Here is a 20,011-nt window from a genome sequence, read left to right on the forward strand (position 1 = left end):
AAAGTAACAAAAAGGGGTGGGGCAGGAGAGGAATGGGGTGTTTGCAGGCTTTTCCCAATGGTGTTTCAAATATATGTGATTTCACTGACGCGTGTAGTGGTTTGGAATGTAACCCCCACATAAATAGAGGGTTGCCTGTATTACATCTGAAGCAAGCCATGGGCACTCACTTTGCACCATTAAGCCTACTGTTAGTAACATGGACAATTGTCTGCAATACCCCACTTGTTATACCGAAGGATGATGTGACGTAATAGCTCCCACTTTTTGCATATTACTAGACTGCTAGATAGCTCTTTCAGAGTCAAATTCAATATTCCTTTTTGACATGACAGGAGGTACTATTTCATCTCGGTAGTTGCATATGTATATATTTCTTGTCAATTGTATACCAACAATACCATAAGCATTCAACAATGCAAGGGAAAAGGTATCTGTTTCGTTAACATAGTAAATATTAGCTGACATCACATGGCATTTATCACATGAAATGGAAAAGTAAAAATTATCTCATTCTTGTGTCACCAAAGAAAACATGAACAAACTGAAATCTTAAGGTTCTTACATTACACCATATGCTTTCTCCTGCTTCCCTGCCATGGAGCAAACCATAGTTACATAAACTTACATAAACTCACTTCAATGAACTCTGAGGCTTTTTGGTTTCTAGGAATAAAGTCCAATATATATTTTTAAACAAAATACAAATGCTATTTCAGCTGTTGCTTTATAGTAGGCATAGATTTTAAGTCTCATGCATGAGCGTCAACTTCAATGTTTCAATTTGTGGATGTTTCATGATCATTTTGGCAGTGAACCTATAGAATTACTAAACCTAAAGAATTAAGATCTAGGACAAAAATAATGTAACTCTTGCACACATGCAACTGGAACCATGTAGGGGGGAAAGCCATTGTGAAACAATCTGGAGTAAAGGAATGGAAAGTTAGGAAAGCATTAAGTACTCACCCACCCTGTAACTGTTAATCAAGTGCCAAATCTGGCCATGTTAAAACTACAGAAAGCTCTCCAAAGTAGGGATACTATTCAGATTCTGACATGTTTGTAATGTACACATCAAAAACAGCTTTTAAAAAAGAAACAAATTATAAGGAAGTACATATTACAAAATTTAGGAAAAGGTCATGTAGAGGATGGGTATATGAAATCAATTAAATTTTTTACACAGTTCATAATAGCTGACATCTAGTATAGATAAAAGATCCTTGAAATAGTAACTTGTAAGTTTACAAGAACACTGTCAAAAATCTATAAAGCTTAATATACATATAGCTTGAACTTAAATTCTATAAGACCATATATTTATTTAAAATTTGCTGCCAACTGAAACTTATACACAGAGTAGCAGCAGTGTATTGAAGACTATGAATAACCTGTTTCTAACATGACTGAATTTATAAATATCACACCTTCATATAGCTAAAATGTTATTTTTCTAGCTTATTTTCACTTGTAAAAAGTTTGGTTCAAGAATCACCCTTATTTGAAATTTAGAAAAGGGTAAAAATTTATCAATAATGTATTTGGTTTTTTTATTTTTTAAGTACTACACTCTGGGTCTTAATTGAACACCATGAAGAAACCGAACTGGCACACATACTTTACTTGCTATATTACACCCAGACATATAAAAGTGAGACTGTCAAATGTCCTTTGGAGACCTTCCATGTCATTATACCAACACAAACAAACTACAATCTAAAACAGTAGCAATAGGAGCCTCGTGTGACCCAAAATAAAGGAAATGGTAACACTAGCGCCAACACAGTCAATACTTGAAAGTGGTCTGCTGATAAAAAGAAGTGACATCTGCTATGATCCCAGGAACCACACAAAAAAAATTTCAAAAAGTAGTTTGAATTCCTATACTAGGATGACGCCCCCCCCCCCCCCCGCTAAGTAGTGCAACTCTGAAAGTGGGAGGGTTGCCTCTCACCTATTTTGTTTTAGCATATAATGATAAGAAATAGTAATTTAAAGTTTGCAGAAATACAAGTTTAACATCATATACAAAGCCGATAAAGATATTTTATTTTTTTCTCAAATTATGTTTTTAATAAAGTTGGCAGACATGCTTGCATTAATGCAAATAAGGACAAACCTCAGTACTCGTTCATTTGGAAATTCAGATTCTACAGGTAATACAGCTACATTGCAATAAATTTAACTTTTAAGGATTTGCCAGACAGAACCTATCAAACTGTGACTATGACATATAGCAAACTCTTCACAATTAATGCGCCTTTGGCCTCACAATGCCCTGTTTAAAATTATTGTTGTAGGCTGTCATAAATTAATGCAGAACAAAAGTGAGCATAAGGGCAAACTGAACACCCTTCTAAGAATATAAAAAGAGCTATGCTGAATTAGTCCAAAACTCATTTCATCCAGCATTCTATTCTCACAATTACCAATCGGATGCCTGTTGGAAACCCGTAAGCAGGACATGAGCACAAAACCAATCACTCCAATGTGCTATCCAGCAACTGGTGTTCACAGACATTAGACAGTACCCATTCATCATGTTGAGTACCATTGATAGTTTTATCTTCTGTTCCCTTTAAAGCCATCTAAGCTGGTAACCATCACTATTAGTATCATTAATTTATTAACTGCCTTGTAAACTATCATCTCAAAGTGATGTACAATAAAAACAGGAGAAACAGTAAAAAACACAAAAAAGCACACACATTTAAAAGAACACTAAAAATATTACAATGAAACTAACACAATAACTAGGAATGTCAGAGGAATCCACTGAAAATGCACCATAAAATAGATTTCCTTTCACCTACGCACTTGAGCCCCATCACAACCGACTCCTACTATGAAAGCTTTCCACCTTAATTCTCTACAAATGCTTTAACATGCAAAAACAGATATGCAAATCGAATAGCCATTCAAATTGCTTTGCAATATATGCTATTTAGATATTCATTTATGTATATTTGCTCTTGTCCAACAGGTGCCTCACAATTTGTGTGAGTGTCTGGACGCGGTTGAAGGATGGATGGCGGCTAACAGATTGAGGTTGAATCCTGACAAGACAGAAGTACTGTTTTTGGGGGACAGGAGGCGGGCGGGTGTGGGAGACTCCATGGTCCTGAATGGGGTAACTGTGCCCCTGAAGGACCAGGTGCGCAGCCTGGGAGTCATTTTGGACTCACAGCTGTCCATGGAGGTGCAGGTCAATTCTGTGCCCAGGGCAGCTATTTACCAGCTTCATCTGGTATGCAGGCTGAGACCCTACCTGCCTGTGGACTGCCTCGCCAGAGTGGTGCATGCTCTAGTTATCTCCCGGCTTGGACTACTGCAATGCGCTCTATGTGGGGCTACCTTTGAAGGTGACCCAGAAACTACAACTAATCCAGAATGCGGCAGCTAGACTGGTGACTAGGAGCGGCTGCCAAGACCACATAACACGGGACTTGAAAGACCTACATTGGCTCCCAGTACGTTTCCGAGCACAATTCAAAGTGTTAGGCCCTAAACGGCCTCAGTGCAGTATATCTGAAGGAGCGTCTCCACCCCCATCGTTCTACCCTGACACTGAGGTCCAGCACTGAGGGCCTTCTGGCGGTTCCCTCACTGCGAGAAGCCAAGTTACAGGGAACCAGGCAGAGGGCCTTCTTGGTGGTGGCACACGCCCTGTGGAACGCCCTCCCACCAGATGTCAAAGAGAACAACAACTACCAGACTTTTAGAAGACATCTGAAGGCAGCCATGTTTAGGGAAGCTTTTAATGTTTGATGGATTACTGTATTTTAATATTTTGTTGGAAGCCGTCCAGAGTGGCTGGGGAAGCCCAGCCAGATGGGCGGGGTATAAATAAATAAATTATTATTATTATTATTATTATTATTATTATTATTATTATTATTATTAGACTTTGTATAAGTTGCTGCTTGTTGCTGGGAAACAGCCTATATGCACTAAGGCTGCAATCCTAACCATGCCCACTCAGAAATAATTCCCACTGAATTCAATGGAACTTACTCTCAGGTAAGTGGAGTTAAGATTGCAGTCTTAATCCATGTTCTCCTGTGGATTTTAAAATGCAACAGAGTACATTTTTCCAAGGGTGGCCAACTTTTTTGGATTGTGAGCAAGTTTTGAGAGATTGCTGAGAGTGTCAGTCAGAAAATGGCTGCTATAGAGAGGCATGGCAATACACAAAATTAGACAGACAACCATAACCCCACCAACAACCGTATGCTTATCATGAGAAGTCAGCTACAGTTTGCTACTCCTGAATATGGTGCGCTCTTTGGCGCACTCTCTTTCTCTCACATACACACACACAAAAACCAACAGGTGCTGTTGCCATCTAATGACAACACAGAGTATCCTGCATCACCAGGAAACCATACAAGGTATTCACTCACATTTCATATAAATCTCTTAGATGGTACCTGCACATTTCCCCCCATAACTTGGGCTAGAGACTTGATTTTTAAAATTAAAGCTCATAGTCTGGGTCTGCTTGATTGGTGTACCACTGGAAGCCTTCATGGGCATCATGGTACCTGTGGACATTGGGCTGATGACCATTATTCATTATTATTCTTTTCACATGGAAAGAAGTGGTCTCTTTTATTAGCTGTATACTTTATCTGTGCCCTCGGTTAAAGTCCAAACTTCTTTGTCAATGTGGGAAGAACCATCTGGATTTGACCGCTCATTTTTTACCATCCACCCTCTTAATCATTATTTTCAAATCTTAAAATATTTTTGCCCTACTCCCAGTCAAATCTCAACTGAAAAAAATCATTATTGTTCTTCACATAGCAGGAATACATTGGCACACACAAAAAATTACTATAAACAGTTTAAAACATAAATTAGCTTCAACACTGTTTTAGCACATGCAAATACATGACCATTTGCTGTATTGAATATACAATTAAGAAATAAATGTTCTAATAAAAAACACCTCTATGTTGTGAGTAACATGAGCTTCAATCCTCTCAAGCTTACTGAGATAGGCTGCAAACATAATCTCACTTACCTAGGAGTAAGGCCCATTAAATTTAATTGGACATACTGAGTAGACATGGTCAAAATTGCAGCTACATATAGTTTTGTGATGGGTGATTAGCAACTTCATTAACTTTCATCTTTAACACGCCACAAGACTGCTTGTTTTGCTACAAAAGACTACCTCTCTGGAAACTCATTAGCTTTGAAGGGAAACACATGTGGAAGGTTTTGATTTGCAAATATGTTGATGGATGAGGCATGTCTATTGTACTCCATGGTATATGTATTCCAATGTATTTGAAAATAATTTATTTCCACATGACACACCTGAAGAAAGACTTGGGTAAAATAAACTCATTGCAGAATGAAAAAATACTAGAAGAATGTGCATCTATGTGAGAAAAAATGGTGGGAAGTTTGTACATCCCTAGCAATCACCATAATCTGTTGCAGCAAATCTGTTGCAGCAAATTACACTGTACAGTATGAGAGAGGAAGTATGCCATTCTCCATACATGCATGGTTTTATGCACCTCTATCATGTCCCACTTGTTCACATTTTTTCCAAACCAAGAATTCCAGGCATCAAGAAATCTCTCCAACTACACCCTCATGTACTAATTGGAACAATTTCATAATTTAGAAGAAAATCTCTACCAACTTCCCAGCTACCACTGCATCCAAGTTCTACTCCAGAATCATTGCAAATAGAAGTATATTTTCAGTAGCTTATTTTTGAAGACACACAACTATGCTGTTGTACACTCTGCTACCAAGTATTTCAATGCATAAATATAGAAATGTTGATATAATATAATGCAAGCACAGTGAATATAATTTTGCAATGCCTGCCCTTTGTAAGGTGCACTTTGCTTTACTTTTTCTCTCACTCAGTGCTGTGAGAACAGTCTGGAAGCAATCTTCTTAGCAGCTGCTCTCATCAACAAACTGTTTATTGTAAGAAAGTGGTTAGGTCAAAGGCTAAACATCATCCTAAGCTGAAAACATACAATATAAAAAATTAATACCGTTCATGCATAAGAAAACACTCTCTCACATAAAGAGAGTACCATGTTCATGTCAGAAATGCCCAAAAGTCTACTGGAAAAAACCTCCTGTATGTGAATGAGCAGTAGTTTAATATGAAAGCAATTGCTGATTTCCTTTCAGTATTTCAGAAATAAATTATTTTTACCAAGTAGTCACAATAAACAGAATGTAACCAATGTTTTTAGACCTTTTAGAAGATTAAAACATTTTGCTAGTCTGTTAGTGATGTCTCTTTCAGTCATAAAAACTGCAGACTTGCCACCATATAGGATTAAGTTTGCCACAGCTATTCCAGCAAAATATAATAGCATTTCACAGTACTGAAAAAGCTATCAGTCATTGACAAAAGCCATGTATACTGAATTCTTTACTGCAGCAATTTTAATGACATCATAGCCCATAGGTTGTCTTGGAACATTCCACCATAGCAATATATTTTTAAATTTGCACTTTAAAAACGTTTCCATTATAGGATTTGGGTTGCAAAGCATCTTATGGTATTTTCTTAAAACAAACTTCAATAATGCGCCAAGCAGAAGATGCAACAGAACTGTTTTAATGTTTGGTATCAGCCACAACTTTTAAAGAACAGCAGGTATTTATATATAGCATTTATTTTCACTTAAGTCATAAATTAAATTACCTTATGTTTTCAGCTAAAGCATAAATTCCATTATTTCATTATATCAGGAATTAGCAGTGTAATTCCTCAGAATAATGAACAATGAAAGGTAGATTGGTCTAAATAGCACTAATAATAAAGCAATATTCTTTATAAGAAATTCTAAGATGAAGTGGATTACGGTACTTAAAACATACATATCTATGGGTGTAAGCAGAATGACAGGTGTTCAAGCAATCTGCACTTAATTATGTGACAGTTTTGTGCATACCACATAATGCAATCTGTCACCTACTGTTCTTGTTTAGCCTTTCAGGGCTTTTTGTATGAGAGTATAGAATCATAAATCTTAAAAGAGTTGGAAGGGGCCCTAAGGGTCATCTAGTCCAACCTCCTGCAATGCAGGAATGTCAGCTAAAGCATCCATGACAGATGGTCATACAACTTCTGTTTAAAAACTTCCAAGGAAGGAGAGAGCTGCTGCAGTAGCTGTTCTCCCTACCCCACCTCAACCTTATGAGAACCTTGATAAGCAATCTGCTGCAGAGCATCCTGAAGGCTATATGGCTGCTTGTGGTGGAGGTGGCAGGGGAAGAACAATTATTTGAATTCAATTCTAAGTACAGAGGCCAAGGACTGACTGTTTATTTAGTTTGCTTAGCAGTTTGGAAGGGGATAAAGACTGAGGTTTTCTTTTTGCCCAGTCTGAGAATCTGGCCTGCTGGAGATTTCTGCATCTCTTTTGTACAAATAAGTTTCCAGTTCAAGGTTAGTGTGAATTGAAACTGTTTTGAATTCAGCTATTTTAGTAGTTTTTAAAAAAACTATTCATGATTATTTATTCTACTTTTAATGTTTGATTTATATGCAGGGAGTCAAACAATGAGTTCATCTTGGTTCCTTTAGTTCCTAGGATGTTAATCATTTTAAGACTTATAGTTCATTATATTGATTTACTTTTGATCAATCATGGTTCTGACAAAATACTGTAGCAGCAAACACGTGAGAGCAGATTCTTTCAATACAGTAGTTGGAATTTTAAAAAATACATATCAAAATTTAATATGTGTTTAAATTTGTGTGTTTTTTTAATTCTACACCTTATTCATTTGTTGATGGTCTTATTTTTGTTTACTTTTTATAGTGGAAATTTTCTGATTTTATTAACCTTTTGCTATTTATGGTTTATTTGCAAGATGCATATGCTAAGTTTTCATCAAGAATTGTAAAAGACTATGGCTAAGCAATAAAACTTGCTGCTATGCTTTTTCAACAACATAAACAAGCATAAAAACAGTATTTCAATATCCAATATATTTTCCACAAATGTATGTAACATTTAAAGTAGCTCTGAAGTACATGCTTAAGGTTTGAATTATGTGCTAACGATCCACTTTATCCATTAACTTTCCTTTTTCCTCTTGCTGCTTTTAAAAGTTAATCTTTCTTCTGCTGGTAACCCTGAACAGATATGCTAACCACAATCAAAATCCAACCTCAGGTCACAAATGAGGCAGTTTTTAGGAAGTTATGTTTTCTTATAAAGCAGGGCTCACAGGTCAATCATGGCTCACCAGGCAGTCCAAGTTGGCCTGCAAGGCTGTTTCCTCCAAATCATGCTCACCTACCCATTAGCTGACATCACTCAAACTGTCAGCTGATTGGTCAAGGGCAGGGTTTAACTCCCGCATTGGCTGCATGCATGCCCAGAAGTGAATAGCAGCACAAAGCCATCCAAAGCAGCATTCAACCTGCACTATCAGCTGATGAGGAGGGGTTAAATCCTGTCCACAGCAAGAGATTGAAACCTACACCAGACCTACATCAACTGTGGCATCAAGGCTGGAACAGAAATGAGTGCTATTGCTCTTAAAGCACATGGCAAATGTGTCACAATAGACTTCAGTGAGTAGGAATGGACTGATGTTCCTGGGCCTAAAGCTTTCACCACCCTAAGAAGTGTTCCATAGCAACTTCAGGATGCAGTGGTGGCAACACAGTAGGCTTTTTTTGCTGCCACCACTGCCACATGCTAGGCACAATTACATGCTCTATAAACTATTTCAATCATAGTTGAATTTTGAATCCCTCTGTAATGAAAAACCTTGTATGACATGGACCTGTATACAAGCTACTAAAACATTCTGTCCCTACACTGATATCGGGGGATGTTGATGGGCAGGCAAGACAGATGCACCTGCTGGATAGGGAAGAACAGAAAGGTTTGATTTTGCTTCTCTGTTGTGCTTTTGGAAACTTGCTTATTCTTCTACTGTTTTCCTTTTAAATGAAAACTTGAGGCTTGTCTACTTGTGATTTATTAAAGGTAAAGGTAAAGATACCCCTGCCCGTACGGGCCAGTCTTGACAGACTCTAGGGTTGTGCGCCCATCTCACTCTAAAGGCCGGGGGCCAGCGCTGTCCGGAGACACTTCCGGGTCACGTGGCCAGCGTGACATCGCTGCTCTGGCGAGCCAGAGCCGCACACGGAAACGCTGTTTACCCTCCCGCTAGTAAGCGGTCCCTATTTATCTACTTGCACCCGGGGGTGCTTTCGAACTGCTAGGTTGGCAGGCGCTGGGACCGAGCAGCGGGAGCGCACCCCGCCGCGGGGATTCGAACCGCCGACCTTTCGATCGGCAAGCCCTAGGCGCTGAGGCTTTTACCCACAGCGCCACCCTACTTTATTTTAATTAAGATTACTAATTGTTCTGGTCTCCTCCTGTTTATTCAGCATCTGCCCAGCATTTGCTTACACAAAGCTTACATGGTGAGTAGACTGCATCTGGTCTTTAGTGAGTATTTGTTCTGATTTGTTTATTGGGCAGTTATAAAACAGTGAGCATTCATCCTGATTTACTTGCAGTGTGTTCACACATCCTCCCATTAACCATTTGTTCAACCCACACTTTTAAGTGTCTTTCCTATTTTTAATTGTACATACCTAAATTTCCAGTATGCACTTGAATTCCTCCCACAAAATGTTAGTAATAAAAAGCAATATATAAATCTTAGAAATAAGTAAGTTGGATGCCCCTGTCTTTCTGGATCCGCACTGCATTGTACCTTCAGTGACTAAAAAGGTAAAGTGCTAACCAGCCTATGACACAAAGCAATCTGAAGCATTAAGCAGAATCTTTCCCTGCTTGGATTAGGTTAGTGTACTAATTGATGTATTTTATACATATCTTAGTATTTTTCATACCCATTCTGGGATAAGACACTGAAAAGTAAAGAAAGTAATCACAAGAATGCTCATAATGGTAAGACCTGGCAATTAAAATAGATATACCTACTTGTACCTCTGGTTTTCTAATTGTGCACAATTAGAAAACTGATTCAAATAATTCAATGTTTGCCTTAATCTTAGAACTGCTGTTTAGGTGTTACTCATTTTAATTCCTGATGCCTTCCTAGCAGCAACATGTTATGTTAGTTTATCTGCACATCCACCATTTCCTTAGCTTGTGAAGAAACATATACAAACCCTTTTAATGCTCACCTTCAAAAGATTGATGGCATTTATTTCAGACTTCAGTGGTGTCTTAGCACTGGTAGCCATTGTTTTCTTAAATGTTGAGTCAAACAATTCATCATACATTCAGCAATATAGGTAAACCATCAAAAGTGAAAGTTTCTGCCTAACACTTAAAGTCCAACTTTAATTTTTGCTAATATTGTTAACCATAGTAAGATTTTGCCATCTGCTTTCTTTGCTAAAGCAAAATACAAACATTCTCGTACTTAGCTAGAAGGATCCAGAGGTTTTATTTGACTATCAGATTATATGACAATGCACTAACAATGTTAATGTGACAGTATTTCATAACATTGAGGAAGATGCCACCTTCCACACACATCCAGGTCTCTTATGTACATTAGCTAGAAACCACACTAAAGGGGTAAAAAAAACATTTGCAGGTTTGGAAATGCTCCATTTTTTGCCAGATCTTTGCAGCTGATGTCATAGTTAAGTAAACTACTGCCAAATTGAAAAGTTTCTCCAGAGTATACTTTATAAGACACAGAGTCTATATATTTAAAACCACCCACCTGCTTCACACCAATCCCCTATAACTCTGAGACTCAAAAGGATATTTTCTGTGACATTTTCTAAGGTTGAAACTGAATCCAAAACAGTCACTTTCTTTAATTACTCTAAGTGCAGATGGTTCAGGTATCATGTATTAAAAAAGCAATCTGTTGCCAGACTTCAGATGTTGTTTTGAGTCTCTACATTATGGCAATATAAGAATACTGTAAGTCAGTAAGTGCGGGGTGGGGGATAGAATGATGTGGCTTAAAGTGAGATTCAGAGCACACTTACCTTTAAGTCAAACTGTACTCAGGAGGGCTTATTTTGAAGTAAATTTGTTCAAGACAAAGTTATAGCCCTTCCCACACAACCTTTGCAGTCAATAAACCTGAGAACTTTGCATTAGTGGATTCCCACAACTTTTCATGGAGACAGAGAACATGCAGAATGTTTCCAGCGCCAACTATGGAACGCTCTGTGAACATATGGTCCACAATGCTAGGGACAAATCTGAATTAAGGGCTTTGCAACTTGTGAACATATTCAAGTCTCAGAATGTGGTCAAATTGTCACCCTTACATTTCACATTTCCAGTCTTTAGTTTGTAACATGAATGAAAAAGTAGGTCAAAACACAATTCAACAACAGCACTCTCTCAGCAAAACAAAAAGCCTTCTAAAAATTAGACACAAAGAATGCATTGATGCTGATTTTGTTACAGGAATACATACATAATGAAGACAATGAATGGGCTTTACTACAGAAAAGAGTTATCATAATCAGTCCTTTCCTTTTTTTCCATAAAAGAAAGCTAACACAGTTACCTCAAGTTAAAAATTTAAACATAGTGAAGCACAATTCAGGAGGCAGAACAACAGTGCATTGCCACAAAAATGTAACAATAGACACCAACATGGGCCAGACTTTTCAATGAAGAAAATGTAATGTCTGATAACAGGTGATATAGAATATTTCAGACATGAAGATTTGTTAGAAGTCTTGCATAAATCGCTAATATTAAGCTGTTTTACAGAATCAGAATACAGATCAAGTAAATGAAGCACTTTGAGCAAAATGTTGCTATTACTACTATAGCAGCACACTATCGAGAACGTAAGAAAAGTAGCTAAATGAGAGCAAAGGCCTAGCTAGTCCAGCATCTTTCCTCCGCATCTGATCCCAATGGGAAGCTCACAAGCTAGATGTGAGGGCAATAGACCTCTCCCTCTGTTGTTCCCCAGCAACTGGTATTCAGAGGCATGCTGCCTTTGATCTTGGGAGTAACTTAAAGCCATAATCATGACGTATTTAATCCTAAAACCAAGCTGGCCACCACCACAGTTTGTGACAGGGAATTCCACAGTTTAACAATGCATCGTGTGAAGTACTTTTAATCTGTCCTGAATCTCCCACTATTCAGCTGTATTATGATTTTTGCTAACAAGACCTTTTCTTCAGTTAGCCATTACCAAAATTGCCATACTGTGTAAGTTTACAGAGCATCCTTGACTGACTGAATAAGAGGGACAACTAATTTTAAATAAAATAAATCAGTTAAATGACTCAGAAGCCTCAGTCTCCTTATCAATAAAGTGGATGTGTGAGAGCAAAAGTTAGTTGTGACAAGGTGGAGCTCAGGAACAGACAGTAAACATGGCTTTTAAAGGGGGATGTGTAAAATATCCTAAAAGAAGGGGAGGGGAGACTAAAACTGGGATGGGGGGGGGGAGACTTGGACTACCCATGAATAATTAGGATAGTCTGAGGATGAACAACAACCACTGAGGGTTTTGCACAGACCCAAGGAGACGAATATGGGGAATTAGGAAGGAGACAATATTGATTCTGCAGTCTGCTCAGTCTCCTTACCCAAAGGGGTGGGTAAAAAGGAAGGATGATCAGTAAGTCAGGTTGGCATTTGACAATGGATTCATCCAAAATTATGCAAGCAAAGCAATTTGACTTTCCTGAGTCTTCTTCCCTTCACCACATTCCAAACAAACTTAGGTCTGAGGTAGGGGGAGAAGGTTGTAATATTTCTGAACATGAAAAGTGATAGCAGGGATATCAGAATGTTGAGAGCATAGCTGTCAACGTTTCCCTTTTTTAAAGGGAAATTCCCTTATTCCGAATAGGATTCCTCGCAAGGGGAAAAGTTGACAGCTATGTTGAGAGACACCGGATTTGAAAGGCATGTAAAATTTAAAATCAGACCTAAGGCTTACAACTGTGGTAGGTCTTTGACAGAAACAGCAATAGCAAACTATTTCTGAGACTTGGGAAAATATGACAGCATTATAAAAGATAGGTGATAGTCCATGAAGATTAGAAAAAACCAAATTTAAGAGGGAACAATTTTTTAAAAAGAATGAAGATGAAAATATTGGACACCTAAGGAAACTAGACCATGAGGCAATGGAACGGATTGACTGGGACTACAAAAAGTAGCATTCCATACTGCAACATTGTGTTTCAGGCTCCCACTTGTATATTATACAGTGGTACCTCTGGATACGAACGGGATCCGTTCCAGAGCCCCATTCACATCCTGAAGTAAACGTAAGATGCGACTGCGCGTATCGCTGCTTCCGCGCATGACGTCATTTTGAGCGTCTGCGCATGGGGCGAAACCCAGAAGTAACACGCTCCGTTACTTCCAGGTCACCGCGGAGCACAACCCAAAATTATTCATCCCGAAGCTACTTCAACCGAGGTATGACTGTACAGATATCTCAATTCTTCAAGTGCTGGTTAGAGAATTCCTAATTATTTCCTGAAGTACGAACATTATTAAGCATCCCAATGAGGACTGAACATGCCAAAATGATGTGGCTGACATGTCCAGTTGATGTATTTTCAATAATTTACCAAAAAAACCTTTAAAACATACTTTACTCTTTTTGGTGTGCAAACTTTTTATGCATTAAACTAAACTAAAAAAATCCTGTTGCATTTAATTTACAGTAAAATAAAAATGGGATAATACAAGAAAAAGGTTGAACAATATATGAAGTACAATGAGCTTTACAGGTCTACCCTTGACAGAAAAAACATTGATATGTACGTACTTGAAAAAAGAACAAAGCTATTTGAGAATCAATTATTCATTGTAATGATTTCTACTGGCTTGCTACAGTAAGAGGTTAATAGATTGCACCTCCTTCAGCCTTTAATACTTGCAAGCACAAGCATATATTGCTGACACAGCTATACATGTAGCATTTGTTTTCCATTCAACTAAAAATAAAATATAGCAGGTTTGTGACATTATTGTATTAGGGCCAAATTAGATGTAACAGTAGTCATCTGCTTAAGCACATTTGTTTAACCTAACTGCTTTTATTTTGAAGAAAAAGCAGCCACTGAGCCTTGATCTGGAATGTGTGATAGTTCAGTTAATGGAACATTAATCTCAGGACTGTGGTTTCAAGACCCATGTTGGGCAAAATATTTCTGCATTGCAGGGGGTTGGACTAGATGACCCTTGTGGTTCCTTCCAACTCTACAATTCTATGATCCAGACTGCAACCTCACACCACTTTTCTCCTGAAATTGACCTAACTGCTATTTCCCCCTCAATGTGTGTTTGTAGTAAACAACATCTTCAGGGGCAAAGAGGTAGCAAAAGACAGGAGGGAGCAATTTTTAATGGAAGACATCCAAAATAGAAGCAACCAGTGTGTGTTTATGAACTGAAACGAAAAGAATTACACAAGCGGCTTTGGAGACAGTTTACTTCCTCAAGCAAAAATCTAACATATATTGGGGGTAGTAAAATCCCTAAACCATCACTGAAGTCTGCTTCCCAGGTTAAAATTTCATTTTGAAAAACCCATGGAACATTTTTACTTCAACATATTGCACTGACTTGGAAACAAAAAAAAAAAAGGGGGGGCACACTAAACAAAAATCAGTTGATTTCTTGGGATATTTTCTCCCCAGGCACTTTTGTGTGCAGAAAGAGGATGGTAAATAGTAACCTAGCCATTCAGGGGGAAATCTACAAGACAAAGATGAATTTCTACTACCTGACAATGGACCTTGACATGTGGAGATTACCATCCCCTTCAACCACTAGGTGCTACTGTATAATTTGGTTGCAATTGCCATTTATATAGAACAGTTTGCTAGTGTTTATCCTTACTTCTGTCTACCCAACAACCTGTGTGTTCTATAAGAATCTAGACAGATCTGTTACGAGTCAAACTTTAATTTCTCAGAAATCTGGAGCAGCCATTGCTTCTGTATCCCAGAATCCTAACTGTGTAAGATGATCTATGTAGCACTGAGTGGAAATTATTCGGCCTATTAATTTCCATATTAGAACTGACTCTACAAACTGACTCCACGGTTACAACATCAAATTAATTTTTCATTCTTTATTTTTCCTTGTTCCCCTTACCCCCTGTTTTGTGTAGAATTTTGCTTGATGAAGAATTATGGACAAGTTGAAAGCTTGCTATGCCTTCATGACACTTGGGTTGGTCCCTATATATTGCCCAACTGTGGACTGTAAATAATAATAATAGCTGAAATTTGGGAACATTGTTTTATTACTGTGCAGGTTATAATCTCCTAGAACACCTATGCTATAGGTCTATTCCTGTGTAAATTATGCAATGAAAAGTGAACCCAGGATCAAGAATTTTTAAAATGTAAATATTATTTTCAGTGCAATTTGCTGCAAACCTATCTTCTGAATTCCCTGAGCTGCTTAAGTTTGGTTTTAAGTCCAATCTTTAGGTTTAAGTCCTAAAAACCAGTGTCTGACTAAGGCAAACATAATCACTTTTATTAAATTCACTATTTCAACAGGACAAACCTAAGCTCTAAAGCAGCTCAGAAGTGCCATCTTGTGGCAAGACAAGAAATGTTGTCTTATTAGACTTAGGCCAAAGGCTGATCTAACCCAGTAACAACCAGATGTCAATGGGGAGCACACCAGTGGAATATGAGTGCAAGAGCACTCTTCATACTTGTGACTTCCAGCAACTGGCATTCAGAGGCATAATGTTTCTTCCTCCAAAACCCATAATAAATGTTAAAAGTGCTAGAAAACTGTATAAGCAGACACTGAAATGAGCTAGTTTAGATTTGTACACAGTATGTTCTGAATAATTTATTCAGTCATTTAAATATTTTACACTGCCTTTAAAGATTAAAAACCTTCTCAAATTCAACTGAAACTCTATTTACATTGAAAATAAATACCTATATTAAACAAGCATTAATTTCCAAAATGTGATTGAATTACAAGTCAGAAAGACAGTATGGCTGGATATAAATAATTTTAAAAAGCTTTCCAAGAGATAGATGCAAAGGAACAAGTTTTGCCAGAATCCAAATTAATTTCATTAAGTTGGCCCAAGGAACACCCCCTCTACTCTTGCACCAAGCTAACTGCAAAGGCATACTGTCAGTCTGATAGTACCATTCCCTCATTTTAGATTGTGATACTTATGATTTGATCACAAGAAGGATCATAGGAAATAAGTTATGTATAGGTTACTGTATGGGCATATATAAGCACATATTCAACATATTAAAGCATTGTTTTAATGCTATTATCAGTATATATTTAATATATTTGATGTTATTGTCTACTGTATTCATGATTTACTGAAACCAAGTGAATGATGGACTAAAATTTCATAATCACATCTAAATTACTGTCATGTTATTCAGACATTTCAAAATGTGTAGACGTAATGATTCAATCTTAGCTCAGCAATCAGAAAAGCATTTCAGATTATATAAAATCATATTCCATAAAAATGCGAGAAACTCAGTCAACGGAAAAATAAAACTTGTAAACTGTGGATATAAGCTTCCACAACACACAGAAGTAAAAGGCATCAAGGACCCCACTCCAAAAAAGGTATAGCTGTGTTAGTCTATTGTAACAAAAACAGCAGTCATGTAGCACTTTAAAGGCTAACAAATTTATTATGGGATGAAGCGTTCACAACATAGAATTCACTTCAGATATAAGTTGAATTTGATGAAGTGGACTCTTGAGTTGATCTTGAATATGCTGAACTCCAACCTGTTTCTCATGCCGATTGTGTTTCTTCCCCTAAACCTTAAGATCTGCTGTGGAAGCGCTCCAGTTCACTAAAACTTCAGTCATAATATACTTGCAAGCCTTCTCTCTTTTATTTTTTATGTATTTTTGTTCATTAACTTCTGCCTGTTAAAAGGAACACTGGTTTCTATAGCTCGCAAAATTATTCCACAAGACTTAAGTTCTTTATTATGCCCAATTACTAACGCAGTCAAAGACATACTGTTGTCCAATAATAAAATATTGTATGAAAGAAACCACAGTAAAGTGAGCAACTGGGCATTTTGAATGCTGCCTTTAAATTGAATACAATTAAATAAGGCTCACCTTATCAGATGAGAGCAAGTAAATAGGAGTTAATTGGGGAACTTCACTTAAATCACAGCTCAAATGAAGTAGTGTCAGGATTTCGGTAAGAACATCATATCTTTTGGCATTGCTCATTTTGAGCAAATTGAAGTCATCCTTTGTTTGAGTAGACAAACCCTTGACATTCACTTCCAAATGTGCCTGTGAATACAAGGCAGAAATATTACCCTTCAAATGTATTAAAAGTCACTTTTAAAAACCCAGGATTACTACATTAACTGCATAATCAACTACACTGATGCACCTTGATAATCTTCAATCACCAGCTACTTGGGTTGTTTTTAATAGCAACTACACATTAACACAATAAAGCAGAAATGGTACTACAGTGAAAATGAATATTTACTTGCTAAGATCACTGTTGATCTTGTTTAAAAAAAGCCCAAAAATATTTTTTCCAACAGCCTAGAATTTAAATTAATTTAAATGCTAGATCACTTAATCTGAATGTTGGAACTGGGTGATACTGCATTTTATGAAGAGGCTATAATATGGAATTTTATTACTAGAGAAGGAACAGTGGAAATGCTATAGTGCAGACTTACAGACATGTTCTTGGAAAATCTATCTGCCTACAAATCTGTCATTTTCTAGAAAGCAGGATTCTTTAAAAAAACATTGAGAAAAACATTTGCAAACAAAACTTATGTCTACCATACCTGACAAAGAATGGCTTCTCCACCACCATTTCCATAGGGCAGATGGACAATCACCATATCTTTATCTGGACTCTCCAAGTAACCTAGTAGCTTCATGGGGCTTAATTCTTCTGTAGTTTCTCTCTCGAAAACTTTCCCACTAGCTAGAATATTTAGTCTAACCTCTTTGCTCTTTGCTGTTGAAAACACGATGTCCTGTATTTTGCCCATCAGTTCATCTTTACTTTTTAGCTGTATTCCACCAAAAGTGAAAGAAGAAGCAAGTCCCAAAATCTTCCCACCTTTTGACATAAAAGCAAGAAATTGTTTGGACACATCATCTGAAATGGGGTGTGATGCAGCAACAATCAACAGCAATGCATTGTCAAGCCATGGAACGCTCATAACTTGATTCTCTAACAACTGGTAGACTGTATAAGCATTAACATCTACACATTCCATGATGAGTGATTTTATTTCCTCAAACTTCACTTTTCCAGGGTCAGAACCAACGTAAATTAAAATATTAGGAGGCTTCCCAGTAAGGTTTACCCTTTTCAGGTTTCCTGCCAGATTATCACTAACATCTTCGGAATTGCCACTATAATCATCAGGAAGATCTGGAATGTTTTCTGCAGAGGCAAACTTAACTGACTCAATTGTGCTATTCTCCAGTTCCAAGCACTCATGACAGCTGGAAAGATGAAGGTGGTGATGTTCACCAGTTCCCGTTTCCTTTTCAGATATTTGCTCAAGTTGTTCAGGATGTTCATTTACTTTCTGCAATTTACATGCTGATCTCTGCATTTCTTGATCGCCACCTGCTGCACAATCAAGAGCTTCCTCTTCTGGTTTAGCATCAGTCTTAAAAGTAGACCCTTGAGTCAGTTCACCAAGTGGCATCTTATTAGTATTTCCCTCTTTTTGGGTATTTGGAGCCAGTTGTTCTAACTCTTCCAGCGCTGACTTCTGTAAGTGAACAGCTGACATATTTAAAGTAAGTTATTAAACAGAATGCATAATAATGGCAATGTTGAATAATGCTGCCTTTAATATAAGCTTAAACTGGTGTTCTAATCTTAAATAATTGTGATGACATGTCTCCATTTTACTATCAGCATGTTTGCAATGCAATATAACATTATGTTATCATGATGATGCAATGGAGCAGCTGTTGGTAAAAAATTATGTGCTTGCAAAGCACATCTTCAGATTAAGCTGTTGGTGACTGAAGTCATCATTTGCCCTAACAAAAAATGCCTGTCTTACTTAAACCCTATGCCAATAAGCTATTGTACGCATACACAAAAGAAAAACGCCTAGCAGTTAGACTGAGGACAAGTATGGCTAAGCAATTAAGTGAACCAAAACATGTGGCAAAGGTCAAGATTGGCATGTGTTAATTCTGGAGTCTCATATTTGGATATCCAACTAAGAACACTTCAGTGACCTGACCTTCAGAAGGAATAAGCAACCAGGTCAGTTCAGCACACAACTGTGTATGGACAGTGGTTATGCTCTCATATGCATCCGTGTAGGTTCTGAATTAACAAATTTGCTTACAAAGTACAAGAAAAAAGTGGTGCTGACTGGATGCAGATGCACAAATTATGGATACAGTTCTCATCAGTATGGCAGTCTGGATGACAATGTCATCCCTTCCCATCTCAAAATACCAATGCACTTTCCCATTTGCTATCTGTGTCCATTGTGTTCACTTACTATTAATGTAGAAGACCTTGCACAACTACTGGTGCATTGAAATCACTAGTTTCAATGCATCTCCAACTAAGCATGCTTAAAAAACAACATTTTTAAAGGAAAGGTTTGCATTCCAAAGCAGTTACTAGATTTTGCATTATTAAATAATGTACAATTATAGACATCACCAGGAGGACCTGAACTTTTAAATTCTCCAGTATCTGGAGGATACTTTGCGATGGTTAAGTATTTATAACTTTTTTACACTCCAGAGACACTCCAGGATAAGAATTAGATTTATGCTTGTCAGTCATTGGCTTACCCAATCAACAAAATAACTGAATTGAGAGATTAAAAATTAAATCTTTACAAGAATGGTGTGAACACCAAATAACTATTTCATAGGAGAGGTGCTCAAGTAAAGTTCCACATTTTAACACACAATTCATAATGCTAATACTAATAATAATAAATGAACTCAATGATGGCCCAACATTTTGGGCAACAAGTCAAGTTCAAAATATAAAACTG

General features: G+C 37.4%; 1 protein-coding gene across 1 annotated transcript in view; it reads right to left on the reverse strand.

Annotated features, from left to right (window-relative positions):
- Positions 1-20,011, reverse strand: part of HLCS (holocarboxylase synthetase) — a 91,114-nt gene that overhangs the window by 66,654 nt on the left and 4,449 nt on the right. Inside the window, exons 4-5 of the mRNA XM_028727146.2 lie at positions 17,801-18,762; positions 17,100-17,282 (exon numbers count right to left, since the gene is read on the reverse strand). Coding sequence (XP_028582979.2) covers positions 17,100-17,282; positions 17,801-18,762 — 1,145 coding nt within the window. The remainder of the gene's footprint in view (positions 1-17,099; positions 17,283-17,800; positions 18,763-20,011) is intronic.

Source organism: Podarcis muralis, chromosome 4 (assembly GCF_964188315.1).
Source record: "Podarcis muralis chromosome 4, rPodMur119.hap1.1, whole genome shotgun sequence".
In the NCBI taxonomy this organism is placed as follows: Eukaryota; Metazoa; Chordata; class Lepidosauria; order Squamata; family Lacertidae; genus Podarcis; species Podarcis muralis.